Genomic DNA, 24,780 nt, shown 5'->3' with positions numbered 1-24,780 from the left:
CGCTTATGTTCTTGGAGTATTTTCACGACTTTGGTGAAGTATTTCTCTTTGATTTCGGCTGTCGCTTTACTGGAAACTTCTATATTAGCTTAGTTAGCTTTTGGAATTAATTTGATTAATTATGGTGACGAAGAGAGTATGAACTCTCGTTCACCTTTCAATGGCCGACCCTTCCCTTAGACGGAAGTGTTGGTGTCTAAGAGAGTATAGACTCTCTTTCTTAATTTTGCTTAACAAAAGTTATAGATTTATTTTATATCTCTCCGCCTCTTATAGGCCTCTTCGATTAACTTCCTTTTATTATAAACTTATTAAAATTAATTTTTATATTTGTTTATATTCGACCTTCCTAATAGTAGGCGGTCTTTTCTTGGTACCGAAGTTAATTAACATTGAGCCCGTCATTTCGGTTTTACCTGTTAACATATTATGCTATTTCCGCCACAGAGTTTGAAAGAATTTCTTTGATAGTCTCGTACTGTTTTCAAAGTTGAACTAACGTTTTGTTTTGTCTCTGCAGTTGTTGACGTTCAGAACGTTCAACTTGCACTCTATCGTTACGATAGAGAAAGAATGTTCACGGTTTCACGTTGCAGTAAGAGTAACCGTGTCTAGCGTTTTGTTCATTCTTTCTTAACTTAATGGTTTTGATCCTAATAAAGGAACTTTTCATTTTGGGAAATATTTCAGTTTTTTCCTTTAACAATAATATGTTTTAACGATATATATGATTGGGCTCTTCTCTCAGGTTCTAAGTCAAGAGAGAGAGAGAGAGAGAGAGAGATAGAGACGGAGGGAGAAAGAGGAGGATAAACGTTTCATTCAAGCCTGCCAGGCGTACGAGTAACGTCGTTATCGTTTTTGCTCTTCTCCCTAGTCTCTTTAGGGGAAGAAACTAAACGTTTCTAGAGTGATCTAGTGTTTAGTCTCTTTCCAGCCACTGAATTATCTTTCATTAGATTTTTCTGTTACATTGTAATTCTGTTTTCGCAATTACTAACTTTTGAGAAAGGATAGAATTGCGTGTTTCAGGTACAAACCACTTAAAGTTTCGAGTTCAGTGAAATAAGTGCAAACAGAAATCAAAGTGATAAGTGATTAGCGCAAAGTATGTCAGTGTTGTGCGTGAGGGTACTTCTGTGCGCGCCAGTCGTCCTCCCAGTCCGGGACCTCTTGCAAGCTCCCAAGCCCAGGGGAGAAGCAATGTCGAAGGGCATAAGGGTTCAGCAGGCCTTGATCGGCGCACAGAAGTATCCTCGGTGGTTGTGGGCGTGTCTTACCGAGACCGTCACTCCCACCCGCAGACGATTGAGCCCTTATTTTGCTCGTCTGCAGAAGAGATTTAGGGGAGAAAATAAAGGCAGAGTAACGCTGGTCTCAGGTCTCAAGACCTCTTAAACGTAAAGTCCAGACCTATGCCAGACGTACGAAGTTAAAGTTCAACAACCCGGATGCAGTCATTGGGTTAGCTCTGACTCTCCTCAGTCATCAGTTGAATGCACTCCGCCTAAGAGGAGTAAGGTTCTGCCGCAACAGATCTCTGCTGTTAAGGCTTTACCTCAGCAGACCTTAGTGTCTGCCGACCCCAAGTTGACTCTACTGCAGTCCATGCAGTCACAACTTTCGGTCTTGATGCGTGAGTGTCGGGCTGAGAGTGTTGCGCCTCCACCTCCGCCTACACTCCCTCCGCCTACGCTCGCTCCGCCTGATCGCAGTACCACCTGCCAGGCGTACGATGTTGTGGACTCTACTACAGTCCATGCAAGCACAGCTTTCGGACTTGATGCGTGAGTGTCGGGCTGAGAGTGTTGCGCCTCCGCCTCCGCCTACACTCCCTCCGCCTACGCTCGCTCCGCCTGATCGCAGTACCACCTGCCAGGCGTACGATGTTGAGCCACGTGCTGAGTTTGCTGTTCCCAGTGGTGTTCAGCCTCCGCCTTCCTTAAGGCAACCTTTACAATGGGATCAGGAGGATTATACCTCTCTTCCTCCGCCTCCACTTGCTGCTCCACCAGTGATGCAACACTCGGTTGAGGTACAACAACCTCTCCCGTCCATGAGTCAGTCTCCTCAGCTCTCGCTGCAGCGAGCTCAACCCTCCACAAGGCAAGCACCACCTTAGCCTTGCGCCTCAGGAGCCTCAGCTTGCGAGACATTTACCTTGTTCTGCGCAGCCTCTTCCTCATCGCGCTCCGCTCACACCACAGGAACTGGAACTTGCTACTCCGCTTCCGCCAACCGCTCAGCAAGCGCAACCCTTGGGTTCAACCACTCATGCTAGGAGTCAGCCTCCTCCACCCATGCGCCTTCCTTCTGCTTGTCTTTTATTCAGCCTTTGCAGACTGAGCCTCAGGTGTTCCCTCAACAGAGTCTTGAAGAGAAAACCACAACTATTGTTGTTCCAGCTCGTTCTGACTCTGCTGTTCAGCATACCTTACCTCCATTTTCAAACCATATGATAATGGAGGTTATTTGTATTACTTATAAAAATATATTTGTATTCCTTGCAATATATTTTTAACAAGATCGCAAAATATGGCAAAAATATGAATCATGAGTTATGAATGTAAGGTAAATATTATGTTGATATTAAAACCCCATGCAAGCATGCATAAAGCACTCTAGCACTGGTCATGGAATTTCTGAGAAATGTTAAACGCCATGCACACGCTCTGCTTTCCTTACAGCAGGCTCTGCTTACAGCAGGCTCTGCTTACTACATGCTCTGCATACAGCATGCTCTGCATACAGCATGCTCTGCATACAACATGCTCTGCATACAGCATGCTCTGCATTCAGCATGCTCTGCATACAACATGCTCTGCATACAGCATGCTCTGCATTCAGCATGCTCTGCATACAACATGCTCTACATACAGCATGCTCTGCATACAGCATACTCTGCATACATCATGCTCTGCATACCTTACCGCATGCTTCTCAGTCACACATCTTTGGTTGTTGCCAACTCACTAGACTGTCAAGCAGTTTCATAACGTTGCCTTCTAGTCTGCTGCTTTTGCACCAGTGAACCCTCACTGAGAGAACTTAGCTTTTCTAGGATATGGTCCCTGTAGATGAGAAAGTTCTTTTCTCCCTCCTTCTGATATTCCCTTGAGGACTCTGTCATTTGGAGGGAGCCTTTAGCTGCATAACCTCTTATGGACTTTTATTTAAGCATAACATGCTTCCAGGGAAGGTAATGGTTCCACTTCAGTCGCTAATCCCGTCTGTTACCACACCTGCTCCCATAGACCTTGAGCTGTGTTGCATGACATGCAGTCCAAGCTTAGTCCTTGTTAGAGGATTTTTTGTTTACGGAGTCAATGTGTCACGGGGAAGACGTTCAACAACCAACAGAAGTGACTTGTTGTGACGCAGTGCGGCAACCTCAGCAACCCGATAAGGAGTTGTCTGTACGACCCAGACAGTCTAGACAGATTCGGGTTGTCACTGTACTTCCTCGCTTGCCCATGATTGACAGTTCACAGACTGTGCAGCAGTATCATGATCTTGTGTCCGGCTCCGTCAGACGACTGGCTTTTAAGAGCTCCCACAAGTCGTCGCTGTCTGGAGATTTTCAAATGGACTATGGATCTGACCAAGGAACTGGGCCTCCTGGTCAATTTTGAGGAGTCTCAGCTCGTTCCATCCCAGACCATTGTCTCCTTGGGTATGGATCTTCAGAGTCGAGCTTTTCGGACTTTTCCGTCGGCCCCAAGGATCTTCCAAGCCCTAGAATGCATCCAGAGCATGCTGAGAAGGAACCGATGCTCAGTCAGGTAGTGGATGAGTCTAACAAGGACACTTTCATCGCTGGCCCTGTTCATCGTGTTAGGGAGACTCCACCTCCCCCCCCTTCAGTATCATCTAGCTGCTCACTGGATAAAGGACATGACGCTAGAGACGGTCTCAGTTCCTGTTTCCGAAGAGAGGAGGTCTTCTCTCGCGTGGTGTAAGAACAGCTTTCTTCTCAAGGAAGTCTACCTTTGGCTGTTCAGAAACACGACCGCCGTCTCCTCTCGGACGCATCAGACACGGGCTGGGGTGCGACTTTGGACGGACAAGAATGCTCGGGAACATGGAATCAGGAGCAAAGGACACTTCACATCATTTGCAAGAAGTTATTGGCGGTTATTCTGGCCTTGATAAACTTCAAGTCCCTCCAGCTTAACATAGTGGTGGAGGTGGACTCTGACAACACCACAGCCCTGGCTTACATCTTCAAGCAGGGAGGGACTCTTTCGTGGAAGTTGTTCTAGATCGCAAGGGACCTACTCATCTGGTCTTAAGATCGAAAGCTAACTGGTAACGAGGCTCATTCAGGGCGGTATGAATGTCATGGCAGATCACCTCAGACGGAAGGGTCAGGTCATCCCCACAGAGTGGACCCTTCTCAAGAATGTTTGCAACAGACTTTGGGCCCTGTGGGGTCAGCCAACCATAGATCTGTTCACTACCTCGATAACCTAGAGACTCCTGTTGTATTGTTCTCCGATTCCAGACCCAGCAGCAGTTCACGTGGATGCTTTTCTGCTGGATTGGTTCCATCTCGACCTGTATGCATTCCCGCCGTTCAAGATTGTCAACAGGGTACTTCAGAAGTTCTCCTCTCACAAAGGGACACGGCTGACGTTGGTTGGCTCCGCTCTGGTCCACGAGAGAATGGTTCTTAGAGGTACTGCAATGGCTGGTCGACATTCCCAGGACTCTTCCTCTAGGAGTGAACCTTCTAAGTCTACCTCACGTAAAGAAGGTACACCCAATCCTCCACGCTCTTCGTCTGACTGCCTTCAGACTTTCGAAAGACTCTCAAGAGCTAGGGGCTTTTCGAAGGAGGCAGCCAGAGCGATTGCCAAAGCAAGGAGAACATCCACTCTCAGAATCTATCAGTCTCAAGGGGAAGTCTTCCGTAGCTGGTACAAGACCAATGCAGTTTCCTCAACCAGTACCACTGTAACCCAGATTGCTGACTTCCTGTTATATCTAAGGAAAGTAAGATCCCTTTCAGCTCCTACGATCAAGGTTTACAGAAGTATGTTGGCAGCGGTTTTCCGCCACAGAGGCTTGGATCTTTCCACCAACAAAGATCTACAGGACCTCCCTAGGTCTTTTGAGACCTCAAAGGAACGTCGGTTGTCCACTCCAGGCTGGAATCTAGACGTGGTCCTAAGGTTCCTTATGTCATCAAGATTTGAACCTCTCCAATCAGCCTCTTTTTAGGACCTCACATTAAAAACTCTTTTCCTCGTGTGCTTGACAACAGCTAAAAGAGTAAGTGAGATCCACGCCTTCAGCAGGATCATTGTTTTCACATCTGAAACGGCTACATATTCCTTGCAGCTCGGTTTTTGCTAAACGAGCTTCCTTCACGTCCTTGGCCTAAGTCGTTCGAGATCCCAAGCCTGTCCAACTTGGTGGGGAATGATCTGAAGAGAGTACTTTGCCCAGTTAGAGCTCTTAGGTACTATCTAAAAAGGTCTTAACCTTTACAAGGACAATCAGAAGCCTTATAGTGTGCTATCAAGAAACCTTCTTTTCCAAGTTCTAAGAACTCAGTTTCTTACTATTCAGGCTTCTGATTAGAGAAACACATTCTCATCTGAAGGAAGAAGACCTTGCTTTGCTGAAGGTAAGGACACATGAAGTGGGAGCTGTGGCTACTTCAGTGGCCTTCAAACAGAACCATTCTCTGCAGAGTGTTATGGATGCAACCTATTGGAGAAGCAAGTCAGTGTTCGCATCATTCTATCTCAAAGATGTCCAGTCTCTTTACGAGTACTGCTACACCCTGGGACCATTCGTAGCAACGAATGCAGTAGTAGGCGAGGGCTCAGCCACTACATTCCCATAATCCCATAACCTTTTAACCTTTCTCTTGAATACTTTTTATGGGTTGTACGGTCGGCTAAGAAGCCTTCCACATCCTTGTTGATTTGGCGGGTGGTCAATTCTTTCTTGAGAAGCGCCGAGGTTAAAGGTTGTGATGAGGTCCTTTAGTATGGGTTGCAGCCCTGTATACTTTAGCACCTTTGAGTTGATTCAGCCTCCCAAGAGGAACGCTGCGCTCAGTAAGGAAGACGATCTTATTAAAGGCAGAGTAACGGTTCAAGTCGACTTTCTTACCAGGTACTTATTATTTCATTGTTATTGTGGATAACTGATTATATGAAATACGGGATACTTAGCTATCCTTTAGTCTTGTACACTGGTTTTTCACCCACCCCCCTGGGTGTGAATCAGCTACATGATTATCGGGTAAGTTTAATATTGAAAAATGTTATTTTTATTAGTAAAATAAATTTTTGAATATACTTACCCGATAATCATGATTTAATCGACCCTCCCTTCCTCCCCATAGAGAACCAGTGGACCGAGGAATAATTGAGGAGGTGTCAACAAGAAGTACTTGAGTACCTGGCCACAGGTGGCGCTGGTAAATACACCCCCTTCTAGTATTGTGATAGCTGGCGTATCCCTCCATAGAATTCTGTCGGGCAACGGAGTTGACAGCTACATGATTATCGGGTAAGTATATTCAAAAATTTATTTTACTAATAAAAATAACATTTTTAAAATGATATAATCATGTAGCTAAGTTAACATTCAAATAAAGAAATGAGAAAGGGAATTCATTAAATAATATTCCAAAGACTTTGGTATATTTATTCAAGAAGATAGAAGTATAATATACAAGGGAAACATACACCATAATGAATAATAGTATTTTATTTTCAGAATTAGGGAAAAGCTAGTGTGCTAGGATGGAAAATAGATTGATATATAATGAAATATATTGCTAGTGTTCCACAAAAAATGTAAAATCACATTGTCATTGAAAATATAAAATAATTCACACAGTACATCATCTACGCCTATTGACGCCAAGGGCCTCGGTACATGTATAGAACAAATTATATTTTCTCTTTTAAATTGTGAGGTATCCCCTCAGTAGAAATAATAGGGGCATAGTAAAATAGTCTACATTGATTGCATTATACGTGTTTATACGTGTATAGAATAAGTAAGCATGAATCTATTATTGCAAGTGAAATCTACATGACTATGCTGAAATCATAATCTTAACATCTTGCGAGGGCTAGAATAATTTTCATTGTTATCCATTGACTATTTTACTTCAGATAGAAATTATTATACATAGTGTTTTACTTTTGATTGTACCATGTTTTTATATTGATTACTTGGAATTATTTAGATTTATATAACTCCTATTTATTTCCCTTAAAACGAAAGGTTTGTAAAATACTTCCAGGCATGATCGAGAACGCAGTTCAGGACGTTCCAGGAGTCCAGGAAGGCGATCCTTAGCAGTGTCTTTGTCACGATCCCCTGAGAGGAAAAAGTAGGTCGCAATAAATAAGAGCCAGTTTGCTTTTTATAGTTTTAGAAGTGCAGTTAATGTTTTACAACTAGACAGTTCATATATTTACAGTATTTCTTTATTAATAATGAACTTATTTTGGTATTAACACAAGATGTATGATTTGTAAAAATAGACTAAAAATTGCAGTATTTGAAGTAAAGTCTACTGAGGGAAAATTTTTTTTTTTCCAGAATGCGTGTGGTAAAAGAATCTTCAGAGGAAGGGTCATATAATAGCAGTAAGAAGAAAACAAGTTCGTGGAACTCTTCAGTGAAAAGTGAGTTAAAAATTTCTTCTACTGCGTCAAGTAGCAAAGTGAGTGAAGAAATTAATGCAGAAGAACTCCAGGAAGATGATGGTAAAGATTCCTGGGTACGTTCAGCACCTGCCGATCTGCATTACCAGCGTGACAAAAAGTATGTTGCTGATAAATTATGGGTACTAGTTCATTGGTTTTAGGTTTAAATTTTACATAAGAAATGCTGTTTGTACTGAACCAGTATTTTAAATGGACATATCCTCGTGAATACTTGACATTGTTTGTTACTGGGAAGAAATTTTTATTTGATCCTAGATGGCTGTTCAACATATCTTCGGCACTCATCAAGTTTACAGAAATTGTCATTAATACCGAATATTTTTCCTCATTGGCTTATTTCCACTTCTGTTTCTAATAATGATGATATCCAAGAGATGAAATGTCAATTTGTTCCTCCATGGAATACAGATCATTTACCATTAGTAGGAGTATGACGTCAGCGAAGTTGAGACAGACGTTAGACTTTTCAACATGGTAAACGTAATTCATCGCCAAGTGGCTGTTAAGTCCCGCCCATCTGACTGGTAGAGCAGCCTTCACTTTGACACCGGCTGCCGGAGAGTACAGACTTACTGCTCGGCGCCATCATCTGGCTGTTTTAATCTTTTATTGTATTTCGAATATTTGTTCTTGCATTCATGTTAAGTGTTGCCTGATAACTGTAATTGTGTTACAGATTCTGTGCTACGTGTCATTATCCAATAAACTCGTGTGATCAATATCATGAGTCTAAGGAAGGTTTTCCGGAAGTGCTAAAGATTTATCGCCTAGCTGATGTGCTCTTGATTGCCAGAGTATCGTCATCGACCTATGTGAATATGGAGAAAAACAACTTCAAGTATTAGCAGACACACTCAGCCATCAGGGACAGGTAGTATGGGCAGAGTGGGCCCTTCTCTCAGTCGTAGAGTAAAAGCTTCTTGCCTTTTGCGACTTCCCAATGAGAGAACTACCTTGAAGGCTTAACCTTCTATGTCAGCATAAACTGCTAAAATTCTACAATTTCGGAGCATCCCTGTCACTTCCCATATAGCAGTTATCGAGCATCTCTTCTGAGCAAAAAGCTTTTCACAAGGCACTTCAAGGGAGATGTCTGGATACCTGTGCAGATCTTCAACAGCAGTCCACCAGGGGAAATAGTACTTGTTTTGCGATTAGTGTTGGAGACAGGATATTCTCTGGTTGATGTTTCACCAAATAATTGCTAACTTCCTCTGTTTTCTTCGCAGGGAGAAGTGCCTCAGTCCCTGCAGTGAAGGCCTATCGCTATTCCCAGAGCTAGGCTCTCAAACTGAAGGGCTTGAACATTGCCACGTCGGTAGAATTATCCTGATCATGTGGAGCTTTGAGCAGTCTTGTCCTTGAAAGGAACATTGACCTCCTGAATAAGGCATCACAAAGGTTCTTAGATCGCTTAAGAGAGCTTCTTACAAACCCCTGAAGGAGGCTTCAGACTGCGATATGACTCTGAAGACTGTATTCCAGCTTGGCTTGGCCATGGCGAAGAAAATGAGCAAGTTGCACAGCATTTCTTATGCTGTTGGTTATCCTGAGGGTTGGAAAGTCTCCTTCATTTCCTCCACAGTTCATTGTGAAAATACAGAATCCAGCAATCTTGGATCCCAGGTTCAAGAACTTCCCCATCTCTCTTAAAGACATGACTAGCAATTGAGATGACCTTCTCCTTTGTCCTGTGAGGGTATTATGAAGCTACCTCACGAGAACTTGGCCCTTATAACCTTTGCCCCAGGGAATTTCTAAGCTCGGGGAGGGTAACGAAAGTGATCTCTAGGAATACTATTTTTTCTCTTCGTGAAACCATCAGGCACTACCGCTCTCCAGATGCGCAAGGAAGCGGACCTTCAAGGACGCAGGCTTACGGAGCCAGATGTATTGGTTTTACCTTAGCCTTCCTGTGGAACAGGTCGTGAAGGCCGGAGTCTGGAAAAGCCAGATGACCTAAACCACACACCACCTCCGGGAATATACCCACAGGACCCTGGATGCCAGTGGTAGTCGCTCAACAGATGGTGTAGCAAACCCATTTCCCTCATGGGACATGAAGCATCTTGTCTTGGATAACGGTTGCAACGTAAGCCCAGAGTGAAAGGTAAAAATGTCTGGCAATTCTTCCTTATTCAACTCTCTTGCAGTGCAGCAATTGTTCCATTTTAGGTTGCTGGACCAGGTGCCAGATGTAGGTAAGCTATTCACCCGATTGACTTTTCTTTACAATTATGAATTGTATTTGAAGTATTTCCTCTATCCTCCGAGTAAGGTAGATGATGGAGCTGTTGTACAGGTATACACGTTCATTGTTCATTGATCTTATAATGCCTATACACTGGACAGCATATCCTGTAGGATATAGATTTTTCATTGACCGGGTCCCTACCATTTTATGGTAATCATCTTTCCCACCGTTATCTCTACATTAAGGGGTTGGTTGCCTGATGTGCCCTCTCCAATGCTTTCTATCAGAGGCATCCTCTTCCACCAATCTTCTGTCAGTATCATCCTTCACCTTATCTCACCATCTGATTCTTTGCTTCCCTCTTGATCTTCTCCCAACCTCTCCTCACTCCTTCCCCACCATTCATTCTTAACATGTGCCCGCATTATCTCTGTCGTGACACTCTTATTACCTATGCCTGGTATTATTTTTTATCATTTTCCAATCTTTCAAGCAGTGATATTCCCATAATCCACCTCAGCATTCTCATCTCTGTTCTCTCAAGCTTTGCTTCCTCTTTTTGTCTTAGAGCCCGCATTTCTGATCCATACATTAACACTAATCTTATTATTGTGCTATAGATCTTGACTTTAAGCTTGATTAGCATGTTTTTATCACATACCACTCCAGCTACTTCCCTCCACTTCCCCCAGTTGCTTTTACCCTGTTCTCAACTTTGAAGTTAGTGTTGGATTACACCAGGGGTAGGCATTAAGCATATTTTTGTTTGTGGTGCACTTGGATGTATTAAATAAAGATATCAGAAATGAAGAGTTGTGGTAATTGCTATATGCAGATTATTTGGTGATTAACACTGAAAATGAGGAGCATTACAGAGAAGGGTTGTTGAGTGGTAAGAGACTTTGGAGATGGGTGGCTTGAGGGTAAATGTGGATGAGACTGAAGCTATAGTGACCAGTAAGGAAGCTAGGGACATAAAAGCTATGCATGAGAGTAGAAGCTCAGTTATAAAACAGGTGGAACAATTTAGATACTTGGGATCTACTATAAGTCGGGAGGGAGGATGTGAGCCTAATCTTGTGAATTGGATAAAAGTAGCTTGGGGAAGTGAAGGGAAGCAACGAGAGTGGTATTTGATAAGAAAAAGCTATTCAAGCTAAAAGTTGAGATCTATAGCATAGTAATAAGACCAGTGTTAATGTGGATTCTAAGGCAAAAAGAGGAAGCATAGCTCGAGAGAACAGAGATGAGAAGCCTGAGGTAGATTATGGGAATGTCACTGCTTGAAAGTTGAAAAATTATGAAATGAAAAGAATATCAGGCATAGCGGAGATTACAGAGGTGATAAGCATATCACGACTGAGATGGTCTGGACATGTGTAAAGAATAAATGGTGGGGGGGGGGAATGAGGAGAGCATGGAAGGAACCTGTAATGGGGAAAAGAATGAGAGGGAGGCAAAGAATCAGATGGCGAGATAAAGTGAAGGATGATATGGAGAGAAGAGGTTTGGTGTAAGAGGATGCCTTTGATAGAAGCATAGGAGAGGGGGCATCAGGCAACCAACCCCTTAATGTAGGGGTAATGGTGGAAAAGAAGAAGGAAGAGGTTTGTATTAGATATAGAAGAAAATCACAAATTTTAAAGTAATTGGCATTTTTTTTACCCAAGGCTCACCTAATGACAGTTTCCCAGGGATTTTGTCAGCTGTACCATGAGCCCAATATGATAGATCCTTCTGACAGACAGGTAGTAGGTAACAGTCGCATCAGGGATGGAGTACCCACACCACCATCCAGGTAGAGTGAAATATATTAGTCCACCTTCCAGTTCCCTTCCATTGGCTACTGTGATTGCCTTTAGTCAAGTAGTGTCCTGTTCTGCTAGCTCTCGGGTAGGTGTGGTCTCTAGAATGATACCTTTCTATGATAGAGGTCATAGAGAACATCTCTCTCCAGCCAGAACACCTTTCAATATGTTGGGTACTTCCTCACTTGCCTCTACAGAAGAAACTCCTAAGTAGAGGTTGGATCCCTCTCCTTCAGGTAGTGGTCCATGCTCAAAGTGATGCTCAATCAGTCTTACCTACTCTGGGACTTGGGTCCTGCCAGGAATGGGATGGTCCTCATCCTCTGGGCACTGAAGTACATACCTTCTTCTAACCTGAGGTGGTACTCTTATGATCTTTCCCTCAAGACTGTCATTCTTCTCTTTGTTGGCATAAGAGTAGGAGGAGGAGCTCCTTGGTATTGTATGAATCCCTCCCCCTCGGTGAACAGGTCATTCTTGCAGGGCGCTTTGAGCTGTCTTGCCTATCCTGGTGATGGTCCTCATCTTCAGGGTTCTGGCCCACTTACCTCCTGCTAACCTGAAGAGGGTATCATTGGGATTTTTCCCTCTGGAGTGTTCCTCTTCTCTGCATTGGAAAGAGGCATTCTCAAGCCTAAATGCACTGTACCAACAACTTTTCAGTAACTAAAGATAACTCGCCAACTCTCATTGTAAGTATTTTATTGCTGTACTTTGTATACTGTTCCCTTAACTCATTATCTGAAATTAACTTCAGTGATTGGAAGTAAAGGAGCAGCAACATTGATTTTTTTAGTAAATAAGTTTGTTAATTAACATTTTTTGTGTTTATATATAGATTTATTTCCCATGCTTCAATTGCCATTGTCAAATAATTTTTGTTTAGAGACTGATAAAACCTGTAACAATCCTGAGATTGTAACAATGATGACCTTGCCAGGATTGACAGTTGCTTGGAAAGAATGTTTTTTTGAGAATTAGATTATTATGAATTGACATGGTTAGCTAAAAACATGCTGCTAATAAATGATGCTTTTGAGAGTCTGATGGTTAGATTTCTGTGTACAGAATTTTTTGTTCATAATTTCCTATGAAGTATTTAAATCTAGAATGTAAATTGGTCAAAATCAGTTTCTAGAATGTGAGATTATACCCAACTAGTTATTCAATTTAACCCACACAACACTGAAATATTTTACAGATATTTTTAGTAGTGTTAGTACTGTCACTTTTAATTGTTGTTCCCATGAAGTTATCCTCTTACATAGTCACTATGTTTCACTAGATTTATTTATGAAGTACAGTGGTGTAATGATACAATTTCTCTTCCAGAAATCCATTTGTTATGTGTGCCACCAAAAGATTACAGTCTTTATGCAGTATTGTAGAAGAGAAGTTGCTGAAAAGAGCACAAAGAGTGAGAGAAGAGAAAATTAAACAAAGAAAAGGTAAAGAGGCGACACATTCTTCAGGTAAGATAATCTTTGTCATTGGTTTATATGACTGAATTAACATGTCTTTACAATGATACACTTTTTTTTCTGCAATTGTAGTATGCCCTATTCTATGGAAACTGCTCCCCAGCCACACAGACTTATAGTTCTTAAACAAAAGTCCCTGCCACACTTGCCTAGACCTGGCTCCATGATCTCATTAACAGGAAAGGATAAGAAAGTGGTCACAAAGAAATTAGGATATGTGGGTTTAAAGATAAATGTGTTTGTTCCTACACAAATACAAACCTTTGTTCTTTACGTAGCAGAGATGATTCAGCGTGGGTAGTGGCGGATAATCCGGCATGCCCACTCACACATTTGCCAAACAATAGAGCTCACTTTTGATTTGACTATGGTTGAGTGAAGACTTGCACGTCTCTCTCTCCCGGTTCTTCTTATTAATTGGCTATACTTTACTATCTTGGTTCCTTTTTCAGGTATAACTGTTGTATGATAACTGCAATTCATGCAGGTTTGTCCTGGTGTACCTTTATGTCAAACAAGGAGAATAATTCTGTCCTGCTTAGTCCTTCGTGCAGAGGACATTCCTGCGCGGAGTCTTCTCCTTGCTATGAATGTCGGGAGTGGCCATCCTCCCAGTGGGCGAGGTACCATAGACGCAGGAAGAAGTTTAAAAGGATTTTTCTGTTTCGAGTTAGTCCTTTCAGTCGAAAAATTCCTGACTTCTTTCTCCTGCAGCTAGTAATATCCCACCTGCCTCTTCCCGTTCAGCCTCCTCAGGAGGTCGATCACCCCCGGACAACCTACGGGTAAGGAAGACCCTGTTGCTTCTCCTCGGAGAAGTTGTGGCCTTCCTTGGGGCTTTCTGGTTCCCTCCCGAAGGAAAGGCCCCCAGAGGTGTTGAAGCTTGGGGCACCGTGTGGGAGTGCACATCTTTCTTGCAGGGGTTGGCTTCGACCCTTCCCCTTCCCAAGCCGACGTAAGGGAGTCCCTTCTGTCCGGTTTCGTCCATCTAGCTGAAATATCCTCTGCAGTTCCTCATACACCTGAGGCTCTACAGGCTGGTTCTCTGCTGAGTACTAGTCCGGAGGGTTCGCATGCACATTGAGTCCACTCAATCCTTCTGCTTCCTTGCTCGTAATATGCTCACCAACTGCTCCTTTGCCTGCTCGCCTGTCAACTTCTAAAGCTTCGTTTGATAGACCTTTGGGTTGATGAACCTTGCCTGCTAGCTCTCCTCTTCGTACATTACGCAAGGAAAACTCCCTCCTCCAGTCCCTTGTGGGCTTCAAAGAGTACCGAATTGCACATTTCTGATGTTTCCTCGTCTCGCTGTAGAGCCTCATCTTTGTCCCACAGATAATGTCAGCGCTCTAGGTCGCCCTTGATGACTTCCTTCTTCCCGTCGGAGGATTTGTAGCCCTCTTTGCCATTGCTACCAGCACTCCGCAGTTAAGACACTCTCCTCCTTGCTCTTGGAGATTTCTCTACTTTCAAACCTTGCCCTTGCATTATAGAGGCTCTCGATGCTCCAGGTGGGATTTGCCTCCTTCATGGGATTACCGGGATTACCGGAGCTCGCCCTGACGCTCAAGTGCTCTTCACTATCTCGCCCTCACCTCGCCTCACCTTCACACTCGTCCTTGCCTTTGTGATCTACCTCACCCTTGTGATCACTTGATCGCCGTTCAGCTTATACTTACCACTCTTCACGCGACGCATATTTTCAACTAGATCCTGCATTTGTTCAGTGAGACCTGCGGATAAACGTCGCCCTCAAAGTCCTTTCCCTTCACCTAAGCATCACTGTTTAGGGGAATTAGAATCTTCACCTACAAGAGGGAGAGAATGTAAAGGTAAAACTTCCCCCTAATGCTGCTTTCCCAGATTTTTCAGAAGGACCTTCTCCTCAATCCTTGTTAGCCATTGAAAATCTTGTTTGTACATCGCCATCCGTCTACATGAGACGAGTGCTCCAGGTCCATCCAAACCCACCGCTGCAATTCCAACACCTTTCTTTCTGCCAGATAACCTAGAAGCTAGGCCTTATTTCAGAATGCATTAGAGGAATCAAGTACCTGTCACACCACCTTGTGGTGATGCCAGACCTCACACTCATAGGGGCTCCCTTTCCTCAAGGGAGTTTTCTTTTTCAGGCACATACAGACTGGTTCCCATCACCCAGAACCAGTTCGCAGGCAGTGTGATCCTCCTCCTCTCACAGCAAAACCACGAGATCCGAAGGTACTGCAGGCACCTATATTTTCTCTATTAGTTCCTGTTCCTGCTAGAGGGGAAAGTAAAGATCTTTGGGGAAACGTAAGTCGACCCTACACAACAAATCCCCATATCCTAGGATTGGCTGAAGGTTTTCAGAATTGATCATCCTAGTGGTAGATCATCACCTGAAGCAGGTTTTTCTCAGATTCAGGAGAGCTAAGAGTCCTATGTTGATGCCTTTGACCAGGGGAAGAACAATTCTGACAAGGAGTCTGAGTATTCGACGACTGGTTTTCCTCTAGCTGGTCCTAAGACCCCTCTCTCTACGGAGGAAGAGGCTGTGCCAACTTTCCTTGCGGTGCTTTGGACAATCCATTTAGTCGCTGGAGTAAGGGAAGCTCAACCTCCTTCACCAAATGGAAGGAGATCCATCTTAGATGTGTTGTGTGGCTTTCCTCCTGGTGCCAAACCCACATTGAAATTACCATGGACCATGCTTGCTACAGATGTTTTCAAGAAAAAAGGGGACCAGGTCTCCGGAGAGAAGGATTCACTAGGATCTGCATGCTTCTCTCACTTGATTCCGACCCCTATGCCGAAAAAGCCTAAATATTACCGCATCTCGGATGCCAACCCTTCACCTCTTCCCTTCGACCCCGTGGTAGCTAAGCTGACCCAAGGCTGCTTGTTGGACACTCACCTCCATCCCAGTATCCTTAAGCCAAGCAGAAGCTTCAAGTATGGAGTCGACCACCATAAGCGTTCATCAAATGCCTGCATGGATTGATGCTGGGCCGGTGCAGTTGCCTGCCTGGCCAATACAGAGGATCTTTCCAATCTCAAGAAGGTTGTCTGGAAAAGCATTATTCTTTAAGGGTCTAAAGCAGTGCAGTACCTGATGTTCCAGAAACTTCCCTATGGGCGAATTGGGTACTAAAGCACCAGGATTACAATCACATATAGATTCCACAAAAGAATTGGGAAACGAGTACGCAAACATGAGGAATGCATCCTTAGAACCCCTTTCTCTTTTTCCTCAGCATGACATCTCCCTTGCAACAGAGAAGCGGTGGAAGGAGACTCAAGACTGATTCAGAGTGCTGTTTTTGTTTTTGTTTTGCAGCCTTAGCCATCTACCTCAGGCACAGCCAAACCATCAGCCTGTATCTCTACTCCTGGTAAGTCCTCAGCAAAGGCTTCGAAGACCCAGTACATAGTAAAGAAGCTGGCGTAGCCTTTTCTTCCCAGGTAAGGACAAGGTAGCTCTAGGAAAAGAGGCAAGGAACAATAAAGAAATCATCATTAGGACTGGCAATTCCCTCACCTGACAACCAGGGGAGGAATGCTTACAGAGAAATTGCAGGAGGTGACGGTTGTCCGGTATGGAGGACTAGATCATCCACGTCCTGCAATCCGGTTACCACCTCTCATTCATCAACTCTCCCCTTCCACTAATTCTTCCTTAGATAATTTCATCATCATATAGAGAGGGTTAGGAGAAACATCATGTCCTCCGACAGATCCAGAAGATGATAAAGAAGGATTATCCCCAGAAGGCCAACGATGAGAGCCTGAGCTTCCTCAGTCAACTTTCTTGTCGAGAAGGAGCGTAGAGGCTAGAGACCCCGGCATTGGCCTCTCGGCTCTGAAATTGTTCATCCTGCAGACCCAGTTCAAGATGAAGACAGCAACCACATTCGTTCAAGCCGTCAGACCAGGAAACTTTGTGGTCACTCTGAATCTGAAAGACGCCTGCTTTCAGATTCTGATCTATCTGCTTCCCAGGAAATTAGCAATGCATCAAAGTTAGCAATGCAGCATTTTTGACATCTGCTTTAAGGACATTCAGTGGTGCTGATGAGTGACATTAACACCGTACTGTCCTAAATTTGCAAGAAAGGAGGCACAGTTTCCCATTAGCTGTGCCAGCTGGCAGTAGAGGCTCTGTACTGGGTGGAAGACATTGCGATTTCTCTCTCAACCTTTTACACCCTGGGCAGAAGACACATCTTAGCAGATCAGCTAAGCAGGAGGACTCGAATCATTGGTGGAAAATGGTCTTTGAGTCCTCAGATAGTGATAAAAGTTATGGCTTTGTGGGGGTTCTCCGAGCAGCGATCTGTTCACTACTTCATTCAACTCGAACCTATCCGTATGTTGCTCCCCAGTCCCGAACCCCGCAGCAGCGTTGGAAGATGCTTTTCAATATTCAGGGGGTCTCTCTTTAACCCTAATAGCCAGATCTCCTACAACTCCCTGGAAACTCCCATACCATCCACATCTGCCGAAGAAGCCTCATGCCAGGATTTTTTACAACGCAGTACATTCCCCGTGTTTTCACGCCTGGGGCTTATCCAGAATTTCTTGTTAGAGAGAGGTTTATCTTGAGAAACTGCTTGACATATATTTTGACATATGAAAATCCTCAGCATCAGTCTACCAGTCCAACAGGGGTGTCTTCTGTGGTTGGTGCTATAGGAGGAGTATCCATCTGCCCGAAGCCACTCAACCAGTGATAGTGGATTTCTTGTTTTACCCGCGCAAGGAGAAACTTCTTTGTTTCTGTGGTGAAAGGCTATCGGTCAGCCTTGAGCCAAATCATTAGACTTAATGGAGTAGATTCTTCTTCTTCAGAGATTTCTTAACTCGGACGAAGCTTTGAATGTTCTTGCCCTCCAGTTGAAGTTAGCCTTCCAACTTGGAATGTCGCCAAAGTTCTAATTTCTTTGAATAGGGCCCCATATAAACCTCTCAAGCACATGTCAGATAGGGACCTTACCCGGAAGGCTGTGTTTCTTCTTGCCTTGGCTACTGCCAAGCAGGTGAGTGAACTGCTCGGGCTATCTTTTGACATCACCCATTGAAGGGGGTGTTGGGAGGTCTCTCTGGGCTTTGTCCCCAAGTTTATTGTTTTAACCCAGAATCTTTAAACACTTTTAGGTTTCTAGTCTTCAGGAGGTAACTGATAAACATGATTGGCTCTTACGGTTTCCTGTTAGGGTGTTGTGGAGGTATGCCAAGTGTATCAGGGATACCAGAGGTTGCTTGTAGAATATATTTAAGAGCACAGGGAGAACCAAGATCATGAAGAATACCATCTCCTCCTGGTTAAGGGAATTTCCTGGTCCCTGGAATCCATAGCAATGGTTTCTTGCATTAAGATTCACGACATCAGAGGCATTGCAGCTTCCTTGTTCTTTTAAGAAAAACTTCTCTTAGTCACAGGTTCTTAGGGCAAGGGTCTGGAAAAGACAGACCATCATCACAGCCCATTACCTGAGGGATATGACTCGCATTGACATGGACTCCTTTATGCTAGATCCCGGCGTCAATGACCTTAGATGTCAGGATGCCTGAAAACTTTAAATCATTCATTCATTCATTATGCTAGATCCTATAGGAGCTGCTCAGCAGTGGTTTAGCTTCCTTGACTCTTTAACAGGATTAATATTTGCAGATCGAGGGCTGAGGTTATGTTTTACTCAGGGAAGAAAGTGAAGAGTGACTGCCCTTTTCCTTCCTATTTTCCCCTCTCTTGGAGTACAGCATTGTAATTTGCCAGCTGGGCTTTCTCTGAGGTAGGTAAGCTCACTTGTTTTCGGCTGTAGGGTGCAACAAGCAACTTTTTTGGCTGTTCCCCAGATTTCTTACGAGGGGAAATGTGGTAAACCAAACAAGGCTATTACGTCCTGATTAACAATGCAGTTTATGAGAGCGAAGTACAATTCTAATCTTTCCCTACCTTACTTGAATGGGCTGTGATTACCATCAACTAGCTCTGGGTTCACAAGGTGTAGGAACTCAAGACTCGCATTTAATGCTAAGCTTGAGATTCCCAAATTAGTTTTAAGCCAGTTGTAACGGGGACTTCCTCCCTCCTAAGGATGAGTCTCCTATAGTAAAGAACGATGGTTTGTATTTCTATAGGAACAAGTTTTAAAAGTAATTTGTATTTTTGCTAACTATACATACCCGAGTTCTTTACTAAAGCTATTCCGCCATCACCACCCCTGATGAGTCCCAGCTGTTGTTCAATTGAGGTTAGTACCGCTACCCTGCTGCCGACAGGATAACTACCCTGTTGGTTCTTTACACCTTGTTAAAAGTTTAACTGCCTGTTCCAGCCTTTTCTATTATTGTACTCTTGTAGTAAAGAATTCAAGTATGTATAGTTAGCAAAATACAAATTACTTTTGAAATTTATTTTTCTTTGTATTTCATCTCCAATTTTAAAGAAAACAGTAGATTCATGCTAAATAAAACCTATGAATATTTGAACTGTAAATATCTGCCTGGATTACTAAATCTTTTTGAAATTTCTCATTATGTTTTTATTTTCAAGGTTGCAGCAAAGATTGTATTATCACCACTGAGGCATCTAAGAACAAAGATTGTGCACAAGACGGGGAAATTTCTGAATCAAGAACTAACCAGTCATCAAATGAAAATTTAAAGAAGAATGTGAGTGATGGAAATGAAACTCAGTCTGAGGTTCAGAACAGTAGTGATATTACTTTAACTTCATTGGAAAAATCAAACTGTCTTCAGGATACAGATAAACGGGAGTTACCGTCCGTTTGTAAGCACAGGCACAAGCATAAAATTAAAAATCTTTCGAGTCATTCGGGTAGCAGTAGCAGTGATAGTGACAGTGAAGAAGACAATAGTTCCAGCAGTGAAGATGATGAAAATGACATGGATCGTGTGGCAAAGGAATTGGAAAGGAAGCGCAACCATCCTGAACGTTTACATCCTGAACTGTGGTTCAATGACCCCGGTGAGGTAAGTGAAGGGGTAGATCACTCTAATTTTGTTCTGGAATCATAGCGAAGGAAAACTGTTTTTAACAACCTTTTATTCGTACGCTTATACAAACTTATGAGTCAATTAAATGGGATATTCCTATTTTTGATTTTCTAAGATCAGACAATAAAAAAAGAAAATGGCAGTTCAATTGTATTTATAATAGGTTACTTAGCAACACCGCTGCCGGGCAGCATTACATGCTGCTGTGATGCTAACTCCACTCTACTCCTGATCATCGTGCTGCTAAGAGGTCTCCCCTCTGTTCTACGATTACGACCTCACTTCTCCAGACTGGATTACCCTTTTAGTGCTTTGTGCTTTATTATCACTTATGTTGTTATGTCTAGTGTCACTGTCATGTGGACCTGCATTGCCCGTGATGGTTGCCCTTGTGGCACCTTCATGAGTCAGGTGGAGGTCAATCCACATGCTCTCTGCCCCTCATGCCATGGCAATTGCTTTTCTGTGAAATCTACATGTGGGTATCGTTCCCCTACTTCGTCTTCTTCTGGTGACTGTAAAAAAAATAGGCTCTTTTCTTTGACGACCGATATCCCCCACCCTGCTCCTTTGTTTCTTGACCCCTCTGAAGCTCCAGTTACAGAGGACGTTGGCCATGATTTAATTATTATTGATAATTATGTGGACCATGGCCAGATGTAGCACACAAACACAGACTGTCTAGTGTCTAAATGCAGGCTACACTCTAACGTTCACTACACAAAAAAAGAAAAACGGTGGAATGGCCAGATATATGGGCAACAATCAAGGATGAACTGGGCACTGGGCACTGGACTTGATTTTATACTGGGCAAGGGGACCCAGCTAGAACTGTAGTTGCTTAATATTATTCCAGAGGTATGCCATCTCACTCATTACTGGCATGCATGGAGTCCTATATAAGTAGCGGCAGCATGCTTTCAAGGTAGGAGGTTTCTTTACTGTATTTCAAGTTATTTGAACATTAGGAGAGGAAAATAAATATTGTTTAATGAAAGTCTGTAATGTATACACCGTATGGGAGGTGTAAAAACAAAAGATTAACTAAAAAACAATTTATTGCAAATATGAAAAAAAGGTCAAGTACATCAATACAAACATTTCTATTGCAAGATAAAAGCTGGTATCCCTCTTCACTCCAGTCCTACACCAACTGGACTATAAAATGCTTTGAAATTATAAACTTTTCACATATTGTACACTCATATGAATAGAAATCATCAGGAACAGGTTACAGTACTCAGTCAGTCACACATAGAAAAACCATATAAACTACAAAAAATCCTCCTTCAAATTACCATCCCATCAGGTTCCAGATACAAATCACAAATATTAACAGCAGCCAACCTTGGCAGTTAGGATTAAGACAAAGCCTTTTCGGTCAAGGTCAACATCCATCCATATCCATATCCATATACCAAGGCACTTCCCCCAATTTTGGGGGGTAGCCGACACCAACAATGAAACAAAACAAAAAGGGGACCTCTACTCTCTATGTTCCTTCAGCCTAAACAGGGACTCAACCGAGTTCAGCTGGTACTGCTAGGGTGCCACAGCCCAACCTCCCACATTTCCACCACAGATGAAGCTTCATAATGCTGACTCCCCTACTGCTGCTACCTCCGCGGTCATCTAAGGCACCGGAGGAAGCAGCAGGGCCTACTGGAACTGCGTCACAATCGCTCGCCATTCATTCCTATTTCTAGCACGCTCTCTTGCCTCTCTCACATCTATCCTCCTATCACCCAGAGCTTTCTTCACACCATCCATCCACCCAAACCTTGGCCTTCCTCTTGTACTTCTCCCATCAACTCTTGCATTCATCACCTTCTTTAGCAGACAACCATTTTCCATTCTCTCAACATGGCCAAACCACCTCAACACATTCATATCCACTCTAGCCGATAACTCATTTCTTACACCCGTTCTCTCCCTCACCACTTCGTTCCTAACCCTATCTACTCGAGATACACCAGCCATACTCCTTAGACACTTCATCTCAAACACATTCAATTTCTGTCTCTCCATCACTTTCATTCCCCACGACTCCGATCCATACATCACAGTTGGTACAATCACTTTCTCATACAGAACTCTCTTTACATTCATGCCCAACCCTCTATTTTTTACTACTCCCTTAACTGCCCCCAACACTTTGCAACCTTCATTCACTCTCTGACGTACATCTGCTTCCACTCCACCATTTGCTGCAACAATAGACCCCAAGTACTTAAACTGATCCACCTCCTCAAGTAACTCTCCATTCAACATGACATTCAACCTTGCACCACCTTCCCTTCTCGTACATCTCATAACCTTACTCTTACCCACATTGACTCTCAACTTCCTTCTCTCACACACCCTTCCAAATTCTGTCACTAGTCGGTCAAGCTTCTCTTCTGTGTCTGCTACCAGTACAGTATCATCCGCAAACAACAACTGATTTACCTTCCATTCATGGTCATTCTCGCCTACCAGTTTTAATCCTCGTCCAAGCACTCGAGCATTCACCTCTCTCACCACTCCATCAACATACAAGTTAAACAACCACGGCGACATCACACATCCCTGTCTCAGCCCCACTCTCACCGGAAACCAATCACTCACTTCATTTCCTATTCTAACACATGCTTTACTACCTTTGTATAAACTTTTCACTGCTTGCAACAACCTTCCACCAACTCCATATAGCCTCATCACATTCCACATTGCTTCCCTATCAACTCTATCATATGCTTTCTCCAGATCCATAAACGCAACATACACCTCCTTACCTTTTGCTAAATATTTCTCGCATATCTGCCTAACTGTAAAAATCTGATTCATACAACCCCTACCTCTTCTAAAACCACCCTGTACTTCCAAGATTGCATTCTCTGTCTTATCCTTAATCCTATTAATCAATACTCTACCATACACTTTTCCAACTATACTCAACAAACTAATACCTCTTGAATTACAACACTCATGCACATCTCCCTTACCCTTATATAGTGGTACAATACATGCACAAACCCAATCTACTGGTACCATTGACAACACAAAACACATATTAAACAATCTCACCAACCATTCAAGTACAGTCACACCCCCTTCCTTCAACATCTCAGCTTTCACACCGTCCATACCAGATGCTTTTCCTACTCTCGTTTCATCTAGTGCTCTCCTCACTTCATCTATTGTTATCTCTCTCTCATTCTCATCTCCCATCACTGGCACCTCAACACCTGGAACAGCAATTATATCTGCCTCCCTATTATCCTCAACATTCAGCAAACTTTCAAAATATTCCGCCCACCTTTTCCTTGCCTCCTCTCCTTTTAACAACCTTCCATTTCCATCTTTCACTGTCTCTTCAATTCTTGCGCCAGCCTTCCTTACTCTCTTCACTTCTTTCCAAAACTTCTTCTTATTCTCTTCATATGACTGACCCAATCCCTGACCCCACCTCAAGTCAGCTGCCCTCTTTGCCTCACGTACCTTGCGCTTTACTTCCACCTTTTTCTCTCTATATTTTTCATACTTCTCTATACTATTACTCTGCAGCCATTCTTCAAAAGCCCTCTTTTTCTCTTCCACTTTCACCTTCACTCCTTCATTCCACCATTCACTGCCCTTCCTCATGCTGCCTCCAACAACCTTCTTGCCACATACATCACTTGCAATCCCAACAAAATTTTCTTTTACTAACTTCCACTCCTCCTCTAAATTACCAGTTTCTCTTACTCTCACCTCATCATATGCCATTTTCAACCTTTCCTGATATTTACTTTTTACCCCCGGTTTTATTAGCTCTTCAATCCTCACTACCTCCCTTTTACATCCACCTACTCTATTCCCCCACTCTTTTGCTACAACTAATTTTCCTTCCACCAAAAAATGATCAGACATACCGTTAGCCATACCCCTAAACACGTGCACGTCTTTCAATCTTCCAAACATTCTTTTAGTTACCATAGGTCAACATAGTCAAGACAAATTTCCAGCCATGTGACATGAGAAAACTTCAAACTTGAAGGAGAACCCCACCATATTGTGGTACATGATCTACATAATGAGTTAACAAGATATGGACATAAATCTCCGACTTCCTACTGATAAAAGGTTCTCAACCATAGGGGTTTTTCACTAAAGTGTCCACTGCACTAATATCCTAACAATCCCCTATAGTAAATCATTGCTTGCCCTCACCTATTATTATTATTATTATTATTATTATTATTATTATTATTATTGTTATTATTATTATTATTATTATTATTATTATTATTATTATTACTAGCCAATTTATAACCATAGTTGGAAAAGCAAGATGATATAATCCCAACGGCTTCAACAGGGAAAAATATCCCTGTGAGGAAAGGAAACAAGGAAATAAATAAAGGATATAAGCAGTAATGAAAAATTAAAATAAAATATTTTGAAATACATTAACAACATGAAAACAGATAATTCATATATAACTATAAAGACTTATGTCTGCCTGCTCAACATAAAAGAATTTGCTGCAACTTTGAACTTTTGAAGTTCTACTGATTCAACTACCTGATTAGGAAGATAATTCTACGACTTGGTTACAGCTGGAATAAAAC

General features: G+C 42.9%; 1 protein-coding gene across 2 annotated transcripts in view; it reads left to right on the top strand.

Annotated features, from left to right (window-relative positions):
• Positions 1-24,780, top strand: part of LOC137658710 (ribonuclease 3-like) — a 211,943-nt gene that overhangs the window by 50,876 nt on the left and 136,287 nt on the right. For both annotated transcript variants that reach the window (XM_068393706.1, XM_068393705.1), the window contains exons 4-7: positions 7,274-7,363; positions 7,576-7,800; positions 13,038-13,177; positions 19,725-20,164. In XM_068393706.1, the coding sequence (XP_068249807.1) occupies positions 7,274-7,363; positions 7,576-7,800; positions 13,038-13,177; positions 19,725-20,164 (895 nt within the window). The remainder of the gene's footprint in view (positions 1-7,273; positions 7,364-7,575; positions 7,801-13,037; positions 13,178-19,724; positions 20,165-24,780) is intronic.

Source organism: Palaemon carinicauda, chromosome 19 (genome assembly GCF_036898095.1).
Source record: "Palaemon carinicauda isolate YSFRI2023 chromosome 19, ASM3689809v2, whole genome shotgun sequence".
In the NCBI taxonomy this organism is placed as follows: Eukaryota; Metazoa; Arthropoda; class Malacostraca; order Decapoda; family Palaemonidae; genus Palaemon; species Palaemon carinicauda.
Note: the sequence above shows the minus strand (reverse complement) of the source record. Positions and strands in the feature narration are given on the sequence as shown.